Source organism: Schistocerca americana, chromosome 5 (assembly GCF_021461395.2).
Source record: "Schistocerca americana isolate TAMUIC-IGC-003095 chromosome 5, iqSchAmer2.1, whole genome shotgun sequence".
Lineage (NCBI taxonomy): Eukaryota > Metazoa > Arthropoda > Insecta > Orthoptera > Acrididae > Schistocerca > Schistocerca americana.
In genome coordinates, this window is record NC_060123.1 from 435,416,622 (window position 1) to 435,437,565 (window position 20,944).

General features: G+C 39.1%; 1 protein-coding gene across 1 annotated transcript in view; it reads right to left on the reverse strand.

Annotated features, from left to right (window-relative positions):
• LOC124615735 (protein madd-4-like) overlaps positions 1 to 20,944 on the reverse strand; it is a 325,617-nt gene that overhangs the window by 240,300 nt on the left and 64,373 nt on the right. Inside the window, exons 7-8 of the mRNA XM_047143810.1 lie at positions 19,962 to 20,070; positions 482 to 523 (exon numbers count right to left, since the gene is read on the reverse strand). Coding sequence (XP_046999766.1) covers positions 482 to 523; positions 19,962 to 20,070 — 151 coding nt within the window. The remainder of the gene's footprint in view (positions 1 to 481; positions 524 to 19,961; positions 20,071 to 20,944) is intronic.

Consider the following 20,944-nt stretch of genomic DNA (forward strand, 5'->3'; position numbering starts at 1 on the left):
TTAATCAGATTTATTTCAGCTTAAATTCATCATGTCATATCTGTTTATGTCATTCACTTGTAAAGTACTGTATATTTACAATCAAAAAAACCATGAAGAAATAAACCTAAGATTTATGTATATAGTGACTTATCATTTCATGCCTTACAAAATGTAGTTGAATGAAATGCATAAAAAATTAACTTGTGCTCTCGTTTCACAGCTGTCTTACAATTCCATGGCCCACTAAGACATTTGTAATCTAATCTAACAAAATGTCTTAGAAATAAGGGAACATGCGAAATGATTATACCATTGGGTTCTTCATTAATCCCAAGATGCAATGTGGTCAGGTGAGCTAGAGAAAGCAAAGTGCCTTGTTAAGTGAAATCTGTAGTGAAAAACTCAGTTTAAAGTGTTTATCTAGAATGAAAAGTGCTTTGTGGGAAGAGCGTGATGTGAGATTAGCTCTATTCAACTATGGTAAATATACATACTGTACCTCAAATACAACCAGCCGCAGGCAAAGAACATTTTGAAAGGGCTGAAAATCACAATGGAAGATGGTTTTCAGGTCAAGATATGAGTGCACTCATTTAAGAGTTTGTGTGGCAGCAGATATGTATGGCAAAACATAAAATTAACACGGAGGCTTGCAAAAGACACAACATTGGAACAACTGTGTTACAGTGATAATGTGGCAGTGTAGAGCCTACTTGTGATTTTTGTGCTTTACAGAAATATTTCCACAATAATCATTCTACTTATGTTGTGAAGACATCAGAGATAAACAGAACATTACTAGTGTAATTAGAGAATGGATGTGCTGCAGGGGTATAAAATAGTGCCCTTCTCAAGTAGGTTGTCAAAACAGAACTACCTTGCAGTGCAAAATTTTGTTTTGTAAGTTTCTATGTGCTTTTACAAATTACCGTTAGAATGTAATTTCATCTATAGGTAATTTCTCTTTTATAAAAATATGACTCTTCAATCTATTATCAGTCTTATTTTCTGTTCATGTCATTACCAACAATTCATTCCCAGCATTAAACACATTTTTTAAAACAAGATTTTTCTAGGAGATAATGATGGGAATTTCTGTAGATAATTATGCACTGCACAGAAATACTGTTCCTAAAATTAATTACCTTTTACTGTCACTATTAATAAATTATAAAGTTGTATCTCAGAGAAAATACAACACAAGGTAAGCATTACCAATACAAAATACATACAGAATTATACTGCTCAAACTAGTATGGTTGCTTTAGTGGTTAAATTGAGAAATAAAAATTTAAAATGAAGTTTGTTATTCTGGGTGACTAAGTCCTCATTAAATTGTCCATTGAAATTAAGCTCTCATTATGAGGTAATTTTTCATAATTGTGAGTTTATTTCAATATCTGTTAAATACTGCCTACAGTTCTTCAAGATCTTTCTCCGTTTTCTGATATACAGGTATGGATTTTTGAAAAAAAAAAATCACTGTCATTTTATGCCCACTTAAGAATGGAAGATGGCTGTATGAAAGCTGGTGTTGCAAGGGTGATGCAGCAAGGCTGTAATACCACAGGCTGGATAGTGCAAGAAAATCACACATGAACACATGGAGTAGTGCCTGTGAGTGGGCCACCCAAAGAGATGCTACTGAAGATTCATGTATTATGTGCAGAATAAAGAAATGAACAGATACCAAATAACTCACACGAAACGTCATAGTACTAATGTCAAGTAAAACTGTATGTTATTCAGAGATAAGTAAGAGTATCTGCCGAAATCCTAGATGAACCAAAACAAGAACTGCAAATAACAATGTCATATTTGTATTTTGTGTAAACAGCTCTGAGATGATAGCAATCACATAAACTGTTCTGGAAACAGAATTGTTAATTTGTATTAAAATAACTTCCTGGTTGGTTCACACCCAGGAGTCTGCCTTTTTTGGGAATGCTTTTACTGTTACCTATTGAGGCACTCTACACACATTCACAGCATCAATTACATCAGTACTTTCTCTATCCTGTTTTCCAAGCTTCACTGCAGCTCTCAAGCACACCATGATGGACTAGCGTTCCTAGGAAGATATCAAGGACAAATATCCTAATACTCTCTGGATTTCCTTTCCAGAATGAATTTCTCACTCTGCACTCTTTTCAAACTTTTAGCAGATTAAACTGTGTGTTGGACCAAACAACTGGCTCAGTTCATGAAACACAGTCAACAAGATCAGTGATGGCTCATTCAGAGGCACAATTATTACAGCATTCACTAGAACTGATTTTAAGAAACCATAGAGACTTTAAATCTATATGGACAGATAGAAATTTTCTTAATTAATATGAGTCCAATGTCTTAACCACTGCTTCATCCTACTCTATGTATCACATAATCTTAATCTGCATATACATACATACTCTCAAAACCACCATATGGTGTGTGGCAGAGGATACCTTGTACCACCACTAGTCATTCCCATTCCAATTCCACTTCCACTCACAACCAGAGCAAGGAAAAAACAACTATCTAATGCCTCCAAATGAATCCAACTTTCTTATCTTGTCTTCGTGATCCTTAGACAAAATGTGTGTTGGCAGTAGTATAACCATTCTAACATCAGTGACAAATTTTCTAAATTTTCTTGATAGTGCTATGCAAAAAAGAATGTAATCTTTCCTCGAGGAATACCCATTTGAATTTGAAGCATTTCCATAATAACCATTTGTTGGTCAAACCTATTGCTAACAAATTGCTTCATCTTGTTTTAATATGAGCAGATGGGGATCCCAAGCACTCATGCAGTTCTCAAGAATGGGTTGCACTGGTGCTCCATAAGCAGTTTCCCTTATAGTGTTGAACTGCAAAATAATTTACTGGGGACAACTGAGCAAAATTGAGAAAACTGCCATGGCTAACACAAGAAGCCATGAAAGATGGTCAGACAAGAGTTGATTGGACTCTGTTAGATGAGGGACTGCCTGCTGATACAACAAGAGTTGTTGCTACCATGCCAGGCAATTACCACATCACAGGGAGTCGAGGGACCAGAGTTGAAATATCAGCAATGCAGCAGAAAGACAAGGCCACTGCAGCATTGGTGGGCTGATTTCTCCACATCCAGCCTATGGTTTTGCTGGGCTTATGCAACAGAAACTGATCTTGTAGCAAAACAAGGACAGGCCAAGTCCATTTAAATACTTACCATTTTTAGTCAAAAATATCACAGTCTGCCAGCCACCAGTCTTGAGGGGGAACCTATAACAGTCTATAAATCTACATGGATCAACCAGACACCACCTCCAGACTCTGCCTTTGCTAGCTGTGGCCCTACTACCTTGCAACCAGTGGGTCACATGGGGCTACTTCAGTTGCTGCTAGCTCCTACTTTGGAGGCCTTCAGTTTGATCCTGGGACCAATCAGCCATTCAAACATCATTGCCCCAGCAGGAAAACTCCTTGCTGTCTGTCTTTGCTTGTGTAGACAGCCACCAATGCCAATGTGAACCATTTCATTCACAACATGAATCTCCATGCCTTTGTGCAGTATGTCCTGCATTGCCAGACAGTCTCTAGAATGCATTGTGAGTCACTGCTCATTGCTGCAGTCAGTCCCCTTGCAGAACCTCTGCCACCTCATCACAAGCCACCCAACACTGCAAGCTGTTAGCCCTCTCACTCATAACTGCACCTCTTCATGGGATGTACATAGCTTACATCACACAGGCATTGACTTCCCTGAGTATCATCACAACTGTTGTGGTTTATGAGCAATAAATGCTTGTTTTAACAATGATTTGTATGACACATATTAAGCATCTATGAGGCATCACTCACTGTTCCACTGCTGCCCTTCCCAGGGTGGTGGACCATTGATAGGGTATACTGGCAGTAGGCATCATATGCCCATTGCCAGCCCGACATTTCTACCATGTGAAGTTGCCTACACATCACCCACGAAAGTTTCTGCTCCAGCCATTGTGAATTCAAGCAAGACAGGCATCATGTGTCACAATGCCATGCTGTATACAAACGGTATATTTAGGTGCCATTTGTTCCACCAGTTCCAGCAGGGGCATCAGATATGCTGCAGAACAGTGCGCACACCAGCAAACTAGAAGTGCTGCTATCATGGATTGAAATGTACTTTCACCTGCTGTGTACATGAGGCCAGGCACAGCTTCAAGTAGGCCAATTCCAATTTGGATTCCAGTGTGAGTTGCAGTTTGAATTCCAGTATAGTGCAGTTCAATTGCCGAGTCAAACCAGGATGCTCTGCTCTACTCTGCTTCGCAATATCGCCATGCATACACTACTCTACACAGAGTTGTCCCTCATAGATACTGCCCTACAGCCATACAGGATCCAGTTCCTATGGATCAGTTACGTTGACAATAAATTTTGTGTTAGTTAATTCAGTGACAATGACCAATCTTTCAGTATTTGTTTTGGGACAAACATCATTGTGACTTTGTGCAGATAATAATGTGTTTGTATTGCAACTTCAGAATTGTCTCTGAACTCGGCAAGCAACCACAGTATTGCAACTTTAGAATTGTCTTTGAACATAGCAAGCAATCACAAACAAAGAGAAGGAAAGGAAAATGATGATGAGTTTGTGTCCATGTGTATTAAAGTATAATGTTGGAGTTGTTTTTTCTTTCCTTGTCTGCCATAGAAATACTGGCAATGAGATTTTTCATCTGTGTTTTATGGTTCCTGCTGTTGATTAGTTTGTTTGCTAGACTAACATTCTGTTTTACTCACTGCTTGAGAGGTTTTCAAGCGAATAGACTTTTGCCTGTGTAACTCTGTTTTGATGGGACAGCGTATTCCTGTTTTTGGTGTTGTCACAGTCTGTATTCAGTGGTGTTAGTCACATTCTATGAATCTTCACAGAAGATCTCAAGCATACCATGGTGGACTAGCTTAGCATTCCTGGGAAGATTTCATGAGCAAATATTCTAGAACACTCTGGGTTTCTTTTCCACAATGAATTTCTCACTCTGCACTCTGTACTGTTGTTTCCAAAGGAATTTTTTAGTTGATGCTGTTGGGTCTGTATTGTCTTCATTAGTTTGTTAGTGTCTTTCATATTTCTGTGATTATTCAAGTGGCATGACTGGCATTGTGTTTTTGCCTACAGTTTGAGTGTCCTTTTCCATTATCATGTCTCCCCAATCAGTGGAACTGTTTGTGTCTCATATCATTCTGTTACAGCAGCAACAAATTCAGACACTGCCACAGGGCATCACTCAGTTCACTCAGGTTTTGGCTGCTAGAGCCACATCTTGATATTCCACTCCCATATCTGTGCTGGTTTGTGTTTTTACGGTCATAATGAGGACTAGCACCAGTATTGTCAACAGTTGGGGTTGCACTTTAATTACTACACAATACCAGGAATGCAATGCAGTGCTAATTTTCTTCCCAATACAGGTGCAGAAATGTTTATTTTGTGTTGTTAGTTTGTGTTGTCGGTTTTTCCCAGGTTCTCATCCAGAGGACGCAGACTACGAATAGTTAGTGGAATGGTTAAATGTGCAGTTTTGTTGTGTCAGTTGCCTCCAGCTGAGCAATGCACATGCCATGCCCTAGTTAATGTCAGACAGTCATTTTCACAGTGTTCAAGTGAACTTGTCCCTGAACAGAGTCCCCACAGAGCATCCAAGTTTTGTGTGTATGCCATGGGCCCCCTTCAGTCAGGTTGTTTACAATATTATTGTCATGCCGTGCAGCACTCCGTGTCATATTCTCAGAGCTCTACAGCTACAGCCACTATTGGCCCAGCCCTTGCCTGTGATACCATCAGATACTGCCTGTCTCATCGTCTGTGTCAGTCCCATTGGCACTGCCCCCCTTATGGTCTGCCCTCCTCTCAGTGTCACTCCTGTCAGCTCTGACATCACCTCTCCATTCGTCCATCTGTTCCTCACTCTTCCTGCTGCCACCCCTGTTCCGGCAAGCCTTCCTGACGTCACCAGCCCTGTGGAACTGCTGCCAGTTGTCTTGGTAGTGTGTTCAGTGCCAGTCCTGCTGTGACCAGTCCTCTCATCACTGCTGCCACCTCCGCCGCCACCCATCGCTCCCATTGGCTTTGCAGCAGCTGGCATGTGGCCACTCCAGTTGTCGTTTCCGGCCCAGCCACTAGTTTTGTCATTTGCGCTGGTGTCACATATCTTGTACTGAGACGTTTCTGGCAAGTCAAGGATTCTGGTTATATACTCATACATTGTTTTTGGTTCTGTTCAGTACTGTGTACTTGAACACCGGTTGTTTGTTTGTTGTTCCATGGCGTTTATGAAGGCTGCTGCAAGTAGCGAAACACTGTCAAGGGGTACAATTGACTACTGATGTCCAAATATGTGGTGAACAATGGCAAGGGTGACAGTTTGCCACTGATAACAGCTGTCACTCATCCAAGTGACTGGACTGGTTCAGTGTCTCCTCGTCAGGCTCCAGTGCATAATCTGAGTCCTATGCCTCTGATGGCTCTTGCACCGTCTCCTGTTGGATTCCACATGCTGCACCTCGACGCATCTTCATCAGCGTCATCCTTCCCAGCCAATGATGCCCCTACCCTCCGCCGCACCTGATGCTGCTCTGTCACATTGAGTCTTTGCCGTAACACAGCAGCCATGGGCAGCCTCCTACAAGATAGCTTCAAATCTCATTTGCTGCGGAGTTGCCTACCCACTGCCCTCAAGTGTCCCTCCTCCAGCAATTGTGTATTCATACAAGATGGGCACTGAGTCCCAACACCACGCTGTATACAGACAGTATGTTTATACACAGTTTGTTACAGGCTACACCAGGGGGCACCAGCTATGGTTCAGAGCAGCGCACACCAGGAAACCGGCAGTGTTGCTATTGAAGAACAAACACACATACCAGTTATGTGAACACAAACATATTTCCACCTGCTGGGCACATACGGCCAGGCATAGCCTCCAGCTGGCCAGTTCCAGTTCGAGCTGCAATTCTAAGTTTCTGCACAGTGCAATGAAATTACCAAGACAAGCCAGGGAACTCAACCCTGCTCCACAGTCGTGCCTACGCTATTCCATGTGGTGCAGATCCTCACACATATCACCTTACAGCCATAGAGGATGACGCTTCCAGCAGATCAGTTGCCACAGCAGTAAACTCTGTATTTGTTAATGTAGTGGCCACAAACAATCTTTAAGTACTTGTTTTGGAACAAACATCATTGTGATTTTGTGCAGTTAATAAAGTGTTTGTACTTCAACTTCATAATAGCCTTTGAACACAGCAAGCAACCACTTATAAAGAGAAAGAGAGAAAAATTAACCTTCTGACCTTTGCCAACCCACTTTCAGCACCCACCATAGAGGCATACTACTGCAGCTTCTATAACAGAGGAGCTACATTCTCCCAATAAAGTGAAGTTCGTTATTCACCTTCCCTACTACTGACGCTACACTTTGTACATTATTCCTAGATATTTAATCAATGTGACGGGGCCAAACAGAACATCACTAATACTGTATTTGAATATTAAAGGATTATTTTCCCTACTCATCTTCATTCTATATTTACAGCAAGCTGCCATTCATCACACGAAACAGAAATTCTATCCAAGTCATCCTGCATACTCATACAGTCACTCAATGGAACTTTCTCTTACACTACAGCACCATCAGTAAATAGTGACAGATTTCTGCTACCCTATTGGTCAGATCTTTTAGGTATATAGATTCCTATCATACTTCACTGGGGTACTCTCAACAATATCCTTATCTCTGATGAACTCTCGCCATCCAGGACGACATACTGGGTTCTCTGTGAATAAGTATGATATTATAGTGCTTGTGTTGTTTAGAATTATGATGCAATGTTCCTTCGTATATGCATGCATGTCTGAAGGAACAGGCACTGTGGTAATTACAAATGTATGAAATACAAGAAATGTATTCACAGTTGTGAATAAGGACAACCGCCAGCTGTATAATGTAGTGATGGGACTAGTATTTATTCATCACCGAGTGCAGTTTATAGGCATGTAGTTGATGGTACTTGGAAGTTTGCATCTGGACATGGAGTATGCTCAAATAGCATAATGGTAAGGTGACTGCTCACAATAAGTGGGAGATCTGGGTTTGAGTCCCAGTTTTGAACAAATTTTCATTGTATGGCTGATGGTTGTCCATTTTCACAACTGTGAATACATTTCTTTTATACTAGAGTCTATTATTTGAGAAATCTTTGTGCCATTCACATATCTGAGAACCTATTCCATATGCTTGGACCTGCAGTGGGACACTGAGTCAAACATTTTCCAGAAAGCTATGAATATGGAATATGCTTGTTGTTCTTCATCTATGATTCACAGGATACCGTGAGAGAAAAGAGCAAGCTGAGATTTGCACAAGAGATGCTTTCTAAATTTATGCTGATTTATGGACAGAAGTTTTTCTGTCTTATGGAAAATTACTACATTCGAACTTAGAATACTGGTATGCTCAATAAATCTGCAGCAAACCGAGATTAAGAATACTGGTCTGTAATTTTGCTGGTATGTTCTTTTACACTTCTTATGCGGGAGTCACGGGTGTTTCTTCCACGCATTTGCACCTTTGTGCTAGGCGAAAGTTTCCTGATACATGCAAGCTAAGTAAGAGGCCAATGCTGAAGAGTACTTTCTGCAAAACTGAAGAGATACTCATCCACACAGGTGACTGATTTGTTTCCATCTCTTTCAGTTGTTTCTCAGTGCCATGGATACCTATTTCTGTATCCTCCACCCAGGAGTTTGTGTGACAGACAAACAATGGCATCTCTGTATGACGCTCCTACATGAATAATTTTTTTTAAACATGAAGTTTAAAACTTTGGGTTCCTTTTGCCACTTCTGTTGCCACACCAGTCCAGTAGGGAAGTGACTTACAGTTTCTGCTACTTTGCACACACTCACTCTGTGGTCAATGAGAATCATGTCATGGAATTTTCCAATGATTTCTTCAATACCCATATCTGTCAAATACTCTAGATGATCCTTGCCATAAACATATGTTCAACCACATTTAAATTTTTAAATCAATATCTAACTGTTATCAATGATGGTGAAATGTCATCTTAAACAGCATACAATTTTACTTCTATTGTGTCAAATGTTTTCTAATTCAAAAGCAAAAACCAAATCGCTGAATGATTGTGCATGTTTCTTTTTTTTTCCTCCAATGAAAACTACACAGTAAAATTTAACTGAAATAGCAGGTAAAAGCAAAATAACTATGCCTCAGATGCTGGCATCTATCAGATGACAGCTTGTGCCAGAAACATCTGTCTTAAATTACGGGGATTTACTCAGCCACCACATATCTACTCCTGTAATGTACTTACAATTGTGGAAGCTTATGATTCAGATCTAATAATTTAGGTTTCTTTCACACTTGTTCTCATTTTTATTGGCAACAGGTCTGGTCTGTCTGCGTAAGGTAGTGAATGAACTACTGCCAGAGCAGAAAAGTGAATTAGGTCAAATAATTCAAACAAGTACTCTACGCACTCCTCTGTTCTGCCTGAATTGTACAAATTGAAATGAATAACCCCTCACCTACCTTTAAAAAGTGTGCTGTTCCTTAAATTCATGCTAGTTATATTATAAGGACAAACAAGGAGGAATAATAATTCTGTGTGGCTTAATGCTGTTGAATTTTCACATCATTGAGAGGTGTGAGATAGATTAAAGGCTGATTGAAAACACTGTGCTCCCACAACATTTCGGTGTTCAGGTACACAATTTCCCATTAGACAATGAAGCTCAACATAAGAAGGATGATGATAGTGAAATAAATCCATAGGAATTCCCCACAATAATAAACATTATTTTTCCCATGGTTTATGGTGCTCACATTTCACCTTTTCTACATCTACATCTACATGGATACTCTGCAAATCACACTTAAGTGCCTGGCAGATGGTTCATCGAACCACCTTCAAAATAATTCTCGATTATTCCAATCTTGTACACTACGTGGAAAAAAATGAACATCTATGTCTTTCTGTACGACCTCTCACTTCTCTTATTTTAATGATGTCAAACCCAAATCCTGTATCATTTCAGTGACATCTTTCCCCTATGTTGCAATAATAAAAAAACATGCTGCCTTTCTTTGAACTTTCTTGATGCACTCTGTCAGTACTATCTGGTAAGGATTCCACACTAGACAGGAGTATTCTAAAAAGAGGACAGATAAGTGTAGTGTAGGCAGTCTCTTTAGTAGATCTTTTACATTTTCTAAGTCTCCTGCCAATAAAATGCAGTCTTTGGTTAGCCTTCCCTACAACATTTTCTATGTGTTCCTTCCAATATAAGTTGTTCAGAATTGAATTTACAGCCTTCGGATTTAACTGATTTATCGTGTAATTGAAGTTTAATAGATTTCTTTTAGCACTCATGTGGACGGCCTCACATTTTTTGTTACTTAAGGTCAATTGGCAAATTTTGCACCATACAGATATCTTGCAATTTTTTTGATCTTCTGATGACTTTGCTAATTGATAAATGACAGCATCATGTGCAAACAACATAAGACAGCTGCTCAAATTGTCTCCTAAATTGTTTATATAGATAAGGAACAGCAAAGGGCATAAAATACTACTTTGTGCCAGAAATCATTTCAGTTTTACTTGATGACTTTCAATCAATTACTATAAACTGTAACCTGTCTGAAAGGAAATCATAAATCCAGTCACATAACTGAGATGATATTCCATAAGCACCCAATTTCACTACAAATTGCTTGTATGGAACAGTGTCAAAAGCCTCCTGGAACTCTACAAATACAGAATCAATTTGAAATCCCTTGTCAATAGCATTCAACATGGCACGTGAGTAAAGAGCTAGTCGCATTTCACAAAGATGATGTTTTCTAACTCCGTGTTGGACTGTGTGCCAATAGACTGTTCTCTTTGAGGTAACGCATAATGTCTGAATACAATATATGTTCCCAAACCATGCTGCATATTGATGTTAATGATATGAGCCTGTAATTTAGTGGATTATTCCTTCTACCTTTCTTGAATACTGGTGTGACCTGTGTAACTATCCAATCTTTAAGTACAGATATTTCGGTAAGCAAATGGTTGTATATGATTGTTAAGTATGGAACTACTGTACCAGTATACTCTGAAAGGAATCTAATTGGTATACAGTCTGGACCAGAAAACTAGCTTCTATTAAGTGATTTAAGTTGCTTCACTACTCCGAGGATATCTATTTCTATGTTGCTCATGTTTGCAGCTGTTCTTGTTTTGAATTCTGGAATATGCACTTTGTCTTCTGTGGGGAAGGAATTTCACAAGGCTGTGTTTAGTAACACAGGCTGTGTTTCTTACACAAGGTGTCACCTCTAACCATTGTACTGTGATGCACAGACAAGCACTGTATATGGGCCATGTGGGCTCAATACTCAATTGATGTCCTCCCCCTAGGATCGTCTTTGCCTCTTAACTTTGGACCTCATGAGTGGCACCCTTGATAATGATAAAAGCGCAACATGTGAAGGTTTCTTCATCAGCGAGGTCAGTGAGGAACTGGAGTTTATGTTGGAACAGTGAGCACCTCCAGGCTTTTGATAGTGCGGGGCCCAATGGTCAAGCCTGATGATGTGGGAGTGCCTGGTTCTAGTACAGTTTGGAGCTGATGGCTACTTGGAGGTGTTTTAGATCAGTTCAACACTAGCAGAGGTGGCCCAGTCCTTTTACATCTTAAGGAACGGAAGAACAGTCCTGTCCTGCCCAAGCTAAATGAACTCCCTTTGTCTCTTGCATCTCCTCCTCATCTTTCCCTTCTGGGGGGTTTTGTGTTACCTTCAAGCATGAGCAATCCCACTGCAGCAAGACTATTTGCTATAACCATTTATTGAAGACTGCTGCCTTGCCTGCCCCCTCCCCCCCCCCCCCCCCCCATTTTAAAAATAGTTGTTTTTTACTTATGAAAAAATCTGTACTTCATTTCAACATATGAAAAGATGTTTCATAAGTAATGGCAGCTGTCTACACGTAACTTTGCTGAGCTTGTTCAGTGCATTAAGTGATTACAGATTTAAAAAAAGGAGAAACCTGTATCTGGTTGCTTAATCAAATAATTTGGTACAGTTGTTTAGTGAAGAGACCTGTCTTGCTTGTCTTCCTTTAATATCATTGTTTGCTGCTTACAAAAATCTGTAATTCTCATTTCAATGTAATGACAAATGGTTTCTATAACTAATGATAGCCATAAATGAGAAATTGTCCTAAACCTCAGTGCATCATTTAGCTGACTGTAACTGTGCACTAAGTGATCACCTATCTTAATTTGGTAAAACTGATTATTGGAGTCTGTTGTCTTACCTGCCTCCCTTTAAACATTATTATGTCCTTTTCGTAATAGTAATTAAAAAAAGACTGTTCTCGGTTTCAGCATAATGACAAGTGTTTTGGTAATTAATAGCAGCTCATTCTGAGACATTCAGCTAACTTCTCTGTGAACTCAGCTGACTATTCAGTCAGTGCTGGTTGTTTGTTGAAGCACTGATATTTATTTGATGGTAATTAATTAAAATCCTGGCAACTGTTTTAATAGTATTTGTTTGGTATCAGTCTTAATAAAATTGTTTTTTTTTTCTCTGTCTCTCTAAACCTGTTTAACGCTGTAACAACCATATGGGAACTCAAAGACTTCCATTTGGGGACACCTTCTGAACCTTCCCACTTCCCACCCCAGTTTCACCTATAAATGAGAAATGTCTTTTGGCTTGCATGCAAATACATCCACTCTGTAATGGCATTTGTGGTTAATAACAAAGGTGAACACAGTATAACCTATACAGTTAACAACCACATACGCAGAAGTACAAATAACATCTATATCAGCAATGCATCCCTATTTAAGCTCAGAATGAAACACTATTTTCTTGTGCCAAGTTGGTGGTAGACTTCAGGCAGGAAATCAGGAATCCCCAGATAATCAAAGGCAAAATGACAGAGTCCCTTATTATATCAATGAAAATAATCAATTTTTTAAAATACAAAATGGATGGACAAAAAATCTACTCGTCAAGTGGCAACAAGAGAAAACACATAAAAGTCAGGGAAATGTGCAGGCTTTTGGAACTAGTGGCTCCCCCTTTTAGCAGAAGATTTGAAGGGAAAGGTAGAGGAATGAAGGAAAAGGACTAGCAAGGTTTAGGAAATGGGAAGAGTGACACAAAAGTCTCCCAGAACCCCAGGTGAGGGGAGACTTACCAGACAGGGTGAGAATGAAAGACTGATTGTTGTGGACTGCAACGGACAAGATTTGAGATTTCAAATCTCATCCAGTTCAGTCCCCAACATTCAGTCTTTCCTTCTCATACTATCCTGTAAGTCTCCCCTGACACAGGATTCTGGATGACTTTTCCATGATTCTCCCCATTTCTCAAACCTTGCAGTTCTTTTCCTTCATCCCTCTTCCATCCCCTTCAACACTTCTAAGAAGGAATCACTGGCCCCTAAAGCTTGCTCATTTCATTTTATCTCATGTGTTTTCTCCTGCCACCACTTGGTGAGTAGATTTTTTGTCTATCCAATTATATTACAGAGTCCATTATTAGTCACTCTTTCTCTAATTTATCAGAATACTTGGACTCATGGGTGGAAATTCCACTTAACTCTAACGTTAATTTTAAATAAACTGACTTTGCCAATATGTAGACAGCTAATAGCATTCTGTGTAAAGATACCTAAACCATTTATTTCAGGTATTAAATAAAACGAGCACTGAATAGTGTGGGGCTTTTTCCAATTCAGCTGCTATTTTTTTCGCATATGTATAAAGTAATCTAGAAGTAATTCCTATGATTAACGAAGTAATTAATATTAGTCATTTTTCATTATCAGTATATTGTATAGCACTGTCCTGCACTGGATACTTCTAACTGTTAGTGTAGAACTTATCCCATTATAGGATTAACAGAACAAAATGTCTGAAAGACTGAATTCAGTGTGATTTTTTGGTCTGTGGTTTTTTTATCTTAAACTGAAATGTTCAATAGCTTTCCAATTATGACCTCAATGAGCAATATGCCATCATCAAATGGTGCTCCTTGTTTGAGAAATCTGTAGCAACAAGTCACAATGCCTTCAACAATTTACATGGATAATGCTTTCCCGGCAGGCAAACTTTTATGAGTGATTTTAACACTAAAAACAGTTTATCACAATCAAACAGAATCTACATCTGGCACCCCATTCAATTTCCAGAACAGATAAATAGCTTCTTATAACGTATGGTGCATTTGAGCACGGCCATTGTACAACAACTGGTGAACTGGAGGCAATGTCTGAAATTTCCAAGAGTTTATGCCAATGGATTTTAATAGACATTTTGAAGGTGTAATAGGTCAGAGTAAAATTCATTCTTCATGTGTGAAACAGAGAACCAGCTGTTCGAATGTATGACACCAACAGAACATAGAAGTCAGAAATTAAGGAAGACATTACCATGTGGTACTGGTATTGGTAACAACAATGAAGCCAAAGGAAGGGAGCTTCATCAACAAACTTAATAAGGCATAGCAGATGAGATCTAATGTGAATATAATCCCTGCTTTTTTTATGTAACTGTTTCTAATCATGTCACAGAAAGCGAACAAAAATTCCTTTGTGTGGTAAATGATTATCTAAGACACTATGGCACTTCTTCACGAAAATTCTCCTATGCACATTACAATGAATGTCAGGCAGTTTTGTCCAAAACAAAATGAGAATTGTTTCTTGTCAACCTTATTCATGTGATATCTGTTTCCTAAAATGAAAAGAATCTTAAACTGATGCATTTTTTAGGCTTATTAAAGATCAAAATAAAGTTTCTGAAGGCAGTAAACAACATCAATTCAGACAACTTAAAAAATTATTTCCAATAATGGGTAGACATGGAACAATTCCATGAAGTCTGATAGTACATTTAAGTGGATTTCATTTTGAAAACATTCAGTCAAATATTTTAATAAAAGTGTAGTTATAAGGTTCAGTTAGCACTTGAGTTAAACTTGTGACCATGGCAGTAATTATTGTTCACCACATACCCTCATAAACCTACTATTTACTACCTACATTACTCTTCAATCACAGATTTAAGAAAACTACTCATATTACAAAATATGTTTCATTTTTCTATCTATGGAATATGCAGATAGATATATTATGTTACAGTACATTTGTCAACATGTAATGCCTTACGTACTGGATCTTATCAAATATGTACATAAATTTATAAAGACCCTCCAAGAAACTGGGATACAGTCAGGTTGGTTTTGTTCTTTTCTTTTCTCAGCAAGAGGAGACTTCTTTCATCAGTGTCTATACATTATTTTAATCGTGACTGGTAATCAAAAGGTATCTTAGCTTTCAATCTTAGCTTTCAAAATATTTTTCACAAATAACCTGCACTCCACCAAATGCAAATTTTAGAGCACTCTTCTGCACTATTAATGTTGCTCCTGATATCTACAGTACAGTGGGATAATACACAGATGAAGAAATTTAAACAATATTTGCACATAATTTCTTTCAAATGTTGAGTGGAGATTGAATTTTGAACTTTGACTCCAGGTTCCACGAATTTTTGATAAGACATCATGATTCCACTAAGACAGTCTGTTATTTGAATAAAATGTTTTCTTCATGATTACTAGTCACTGACCACATGGTCCTCATCAACTGCCATAATAAACAGGGTGTCTCTGCTAAGAGTTGTCAGGTGCATTTTCTCTGGTGTTTTGGAAGATATTTGCAATTTTGTTTTTGTAGTGTGCAGCTGTAGTCAGTGCAGATGAATATTGCTCATCATTTCTTTCATGCAACACCTAGTGTTGATGGAAAGTGTTGGTTTGTTTCCCATCACAAATAAAATTATTTTTAAGTGGAATTTTACCTGAACATCCAAATTAGTCTAGTGTGATATTCATTTTACCAGTAAGTTATTAACATACAAAGGATACCAGAACTCCAGCATGACTGAGGAGTGCTGCTGCATGATGGTAGCAGTCAATGTGGGCCAGGGCAGTGCTGTCACTGCTGGATTTCCGTCCCTTGTCAATAAAACAAACTTCATACTAGGTTAATTTGAGACCACTCTAGTTGTTCAGAATGCAAAATTCTGCTTTAAAAATAATTTTGTTTGTAATGGGAAACAAACAGATGCTTTCCAATGACAATGGGTGTCACATGAAAGATGTAGTGAGCAGTATTTGTTTGGACTGGATCCAGCTGCACATTGTAGAAAATAAAAATATCTACCAAAACAACAGTGAAAATGCACCCAACAACTCTTGGGAGGGACACCCAGTATATTCCAATAGCAGATCACATACACAGTCATAAATAAGAATATAATAAGTAGTAAAAGAAACTCTCCAATGGTTGACCAAATTCATTCCAATTCCCTGAACTGACTATAGACTGAATTATAAAGTGTGACAGATTACTCTACACCCTTGAATAGCCAAATGGAATATTTAATTTGGCAATAGAAGTGAGTAGACTAACCTGTCATGTTTTGGAATGCAAACTATGGCCAACTGGTTTGAAATTCATTTGAACATGCCTCACCATTTTATTTACAATGTAGGAAAAGATAGATTGCAACTTATGTGAAGAAGACATGTTACGCTGCAAACAGGCACAATCAAGACACTTACATAGAGCTTTTGGCCACAGTCTTCATCAGAAAAAGAGAAACACACATCATTCACATACAAAAGCAAGCAAACGTCATGCACACATGTACCTGAATTTTGACAGCTGTCTTTCCTTTCACACTAAAAAATCACTCCCATAGAGCATGGCCACCTACGGATGCCATGTAGGCAGTGACAATAACTCACTTGCTCCGTATGCTCAGGATATCACCATAGCCTTCACAGACAGGCACTAGCTCCCAGACCTGGTCTGCAAACAGATCTCCCATGTCATTTCCCCTCACACTCCCCAATCCTCCCACAACCCCTAAGACCCCTAAGAACCAGCCACACAGGAGTGTCCCCTTCATCATCCGGTACCACCCTGGACTGGAAAAATGGAACCATATACTTTGTCAGGCTTTTATTACCAGTCATTATGCCCTGGAACGAGGTACATCCTACCAGAGATACTTCCACCCCTCCTAAAGTGGTGTTCCTTCAGCCACCCAACCCCCACTACATGCTATTCCATTTCTATGCCACTCCCAATCCCAAACCATTGTCACAAGGATCATAATCCCTGTGGGAGACACAGGTGCAAGAACTGCTCAATCCACCCACCCAGCACTTCCTATTCCAGTCTTGTCACAGGTTTGTCCTACACTATCAGGGGCCAGGCCAACTGTGAAAGCAGCCATGTCATTTACCAGCTCTGCTGCAATTATTGCACAGCTTTTTGTATTGGTATGGTACCAACCAGCTGTCAACAGGGATGAATGGCCCTGCCATACTGTGGCCAAGAGCACCCTGTGGCGCAACATTCAGCTGAACATAACATGCTTGATTTCAATGATTGCTTCAGTACCCAAGCCATCTGGATTCTCCCCTCCACATCCTCCACCCAACAGTTTCCACCCACTCTGTCCTCCCATCTACTCCTCACCCTCGTCTCCCACCCTCTTTGCTTACCACCCTCAGCCAACACACTAACCCATCTTTCCCTGCTCCTCTCCATTTTCGCTCCTTTTTCTCCCACCTCCCTGCCCCACAACCTCCTAATGCTGTGCCTGTTGGCATTCTAGTCACTGCACGCTCCACCAGATATTGTTCATCTCTCTCCACATCCATGCACTACTATCCCTTCCTTTCCCTGGCCTGTCCATATTCCTGCTTGCATCCCACATGATTGTTACATTCTGGCCTGAGATGCTGGAGGTGGCGATCGATCATGTATGCATGAGGTGCGCTTGCTTGTTTGTATGAATGGTGTGTGTTTCTCTTTTGCTGATGAAGGCTGTGGCTGAAAGCTCTATCTAAGTGTCTTACTTGAGCCTGTCTGCAACTTAGTGTGGCTTCTTTATGGTAAGCAGCAATCTATGTTTTCCTACATTGTTGATATTCCTACCTGCAGTTTCCACTGTTTGATTTCACCATTTTATTTTTTATTTATGACTGATTATGCTCTCTCATTAGCATACATATAATCATACAAGAATGACCATGTGGTTAAAATCAGCCAACAGTAGGGATTAAAAACTTTAATTCAAATAACAGGCAGCTTCAGCAGAACTCAGGACATCTTATAATTGGTGTTTAATCCTTGAAACTCATATGGGAAACAAATGCTACCGGATATTGTTTCAGATGTCTTCTCCTGTCTCAAATTTTGCAAAGCTATTTCAATGTAGTGCACAATTATTCTCTTGAGAAAATGCCAAACGGACTTCATTATACCTCAAGTTACACCGATGGCCAAACCAAGTAAGTTTTGCCCTGAACAAAGTTCTTTATAAATGACTGAAAAATACCTGAGAAGTGAACACCAAAATTAGTTAATTTCAACTGTACAACACTCTTATGTCACTTTTGAGTCACATAAAATACAAATATATTACAAGTTTACAGTAAATCAGTAAATAATGTTTTTTTCCCTTCAAACAAGTATTACATAAAAATGAGGTTTATCAGAAAGAAGAAATAGGCTACATTAACTGAGGTCATTTGTTTCTTTAAACACAAGAATCTGATGGATTTTCACTCTGTAGTGGAGTGTGCAGTGATTTCAAACTTCCTGGCAGATTAAAACTGAGTGTCAGACCAACTGTCAAACCTGGGCTCTTTGTTTTTGCTGGCTACTGCTCCACAAACTGAGCTATCCAAGCACAACTCACAACTTGATCTCATAGCTTTACTTCTGCCATACCTCATCATCTACCTTCCAAATTTCGCACAAGTTCTTCTGCATTTCTACCAGGACTGCAATCCTGACAGAAATGATACTGTAGGGACGTGGCTTAGCCACTGCCTAGGGGACTGCTTCTTGTGAATTTTCACTTTGTAGCTGAGTGTGTGCTGATTTGAAACTTCCTGGAAGATTAAAGATGTGTTCTTGACTGCAACTTGATGCTGTGACCTTTGTCAGCCAGCCCTTCACCAACTGAGCTTTCCAAGCTTGGCTCATGACCTGTTCTCACAGTAGGTCTCGAGTCATGCTTCAGTTCATGAAGCACTTGCTGGTGTAAAGGTCCAATGTTCAAGACCCAGTTTGGCACACAACTGCCAGGAAGCTACAGTTATATCATGCCTGTAAGAGTTAACTTTCTCATTAGGTCTCAATAATTGGCTAGTTATAAATGTATTTAACTTTTCCAATCAAATTTATAATTCACTGGCTGTAATATAATTACTTCTCCACACTCTTTATATGTGTTTTCACTGCTGGATTGTCATGACATTTAGTTTCACTATTTGTATTGTGCTATTATTGCTGTTTCTTACATGCAACTTGCAATATTTCCCAAAAATGTAATGAGAAAGAAAAATCCCAGTTATGTTTCAAAAAATCAGATATGAGACAATAAAGGAATTCGAAACTGGAACTGATGTTCTCCCTTAGAGACTTCCTGAAAATCTATAACAATGAGAATTCTGAAATTATACTATACATATCAGTCTGTCATTCTTGAGGCTCTAAGTTTATCACGAGATTCTCAATAACAGCTACTTTCACTTGACTGGGTTCATAAGGCAGATGTTTCTTTTATCTCTGTTAACATGATATCTGTTAATTTTTGTTATTTTAATAATAGTGGTAGTAGTAAATATAAATGTCTACCTCATTTTCTAGAACTTACCTGTGAGCATGACAGAACTCTGTTTGTATTTACACAAATCTTTATTTTTGGGTGACTTAAGATTTATTATCTGATATTAATAACTCTGCAGAAACTACCACATCTTCATCACAAACTTTTCTTAAAATTTAAGATAACATTAATTATCACTATTAGCTACCATGGCATTTAAAAGCAACATACTTACGAAGGCTGCTTTGCATTTTCTTCATTTTCTGAAGGTACTCTTGAAGGACCATAAGTCTGTATCAATGAGTGCCTGTTATCTCCTCCAGGCATTTTATCTTCTTCTTTTCCTGGAATGTCAGAGCAATATGTAAATGGAACATAAAGAGTTCACTACCTCAGTTCATAAAGTGAACACAAAATGTCAAAACAATAAATTTGTCTGACTAGCAGTAAAATAACAGCTGCTTATACGTGAAGAACTGGTGTAAATGCCAAGACCAGGAAATATTCTCTCATTTAATAACTAAACATTTAGTTACTAGCTGAGTACTTAGTGTTGCCTGGGTATGTATTTATTCCAATTCCATTATTCCATTTCCACCTTTCACCTCTCTCTGTCCATGTCCTTCTCCCCCCAGTGTCCAATGCTTGCAACCCCCCCCCCCCCCCCCATCTGTCTCCTCTTCCTCCCTTGCTATGTCTCTTTGTCTCTTTCCTCCTAGCCCTCTCTCTGTCCCTCTCCTCCTACTCCTTTCTCTGTCCGTCTCCTCTCGCCCCCTCCCCCTCCTATCTGTCAATTTCCTCATCCTTTTCTCTGTACATTTCCTCCTATCCATCTCTCTGTCCATCTTCCTACTCCCTTCTCTCTCCATGTTATCATCCTCACCCCAATATGAGGTTGCCAGTTCTTTTCTGTCTTTCCAGACAGCACATAACATGTGTACCAAGATTGACTGAAACTGATTTAGGCATTTAAGAGTTTTTTACTGCAGCTTTGACTTCATACATACACCACACATATTTCACATACATTTAACAATTTCACAGATATCTGTTCACACATTTCATCTGTATGTCTAGCGAATTTTGCCCTCCAGTTTCATTTTACACAGCTCAATGTTTATGACATCATATCTCCTGAATGTGTGTTGTACAACGATATAATTTGCAAGTACATCCTATTTTTTATGTGGACATTCCCCTTATAATGTGTTATTAACA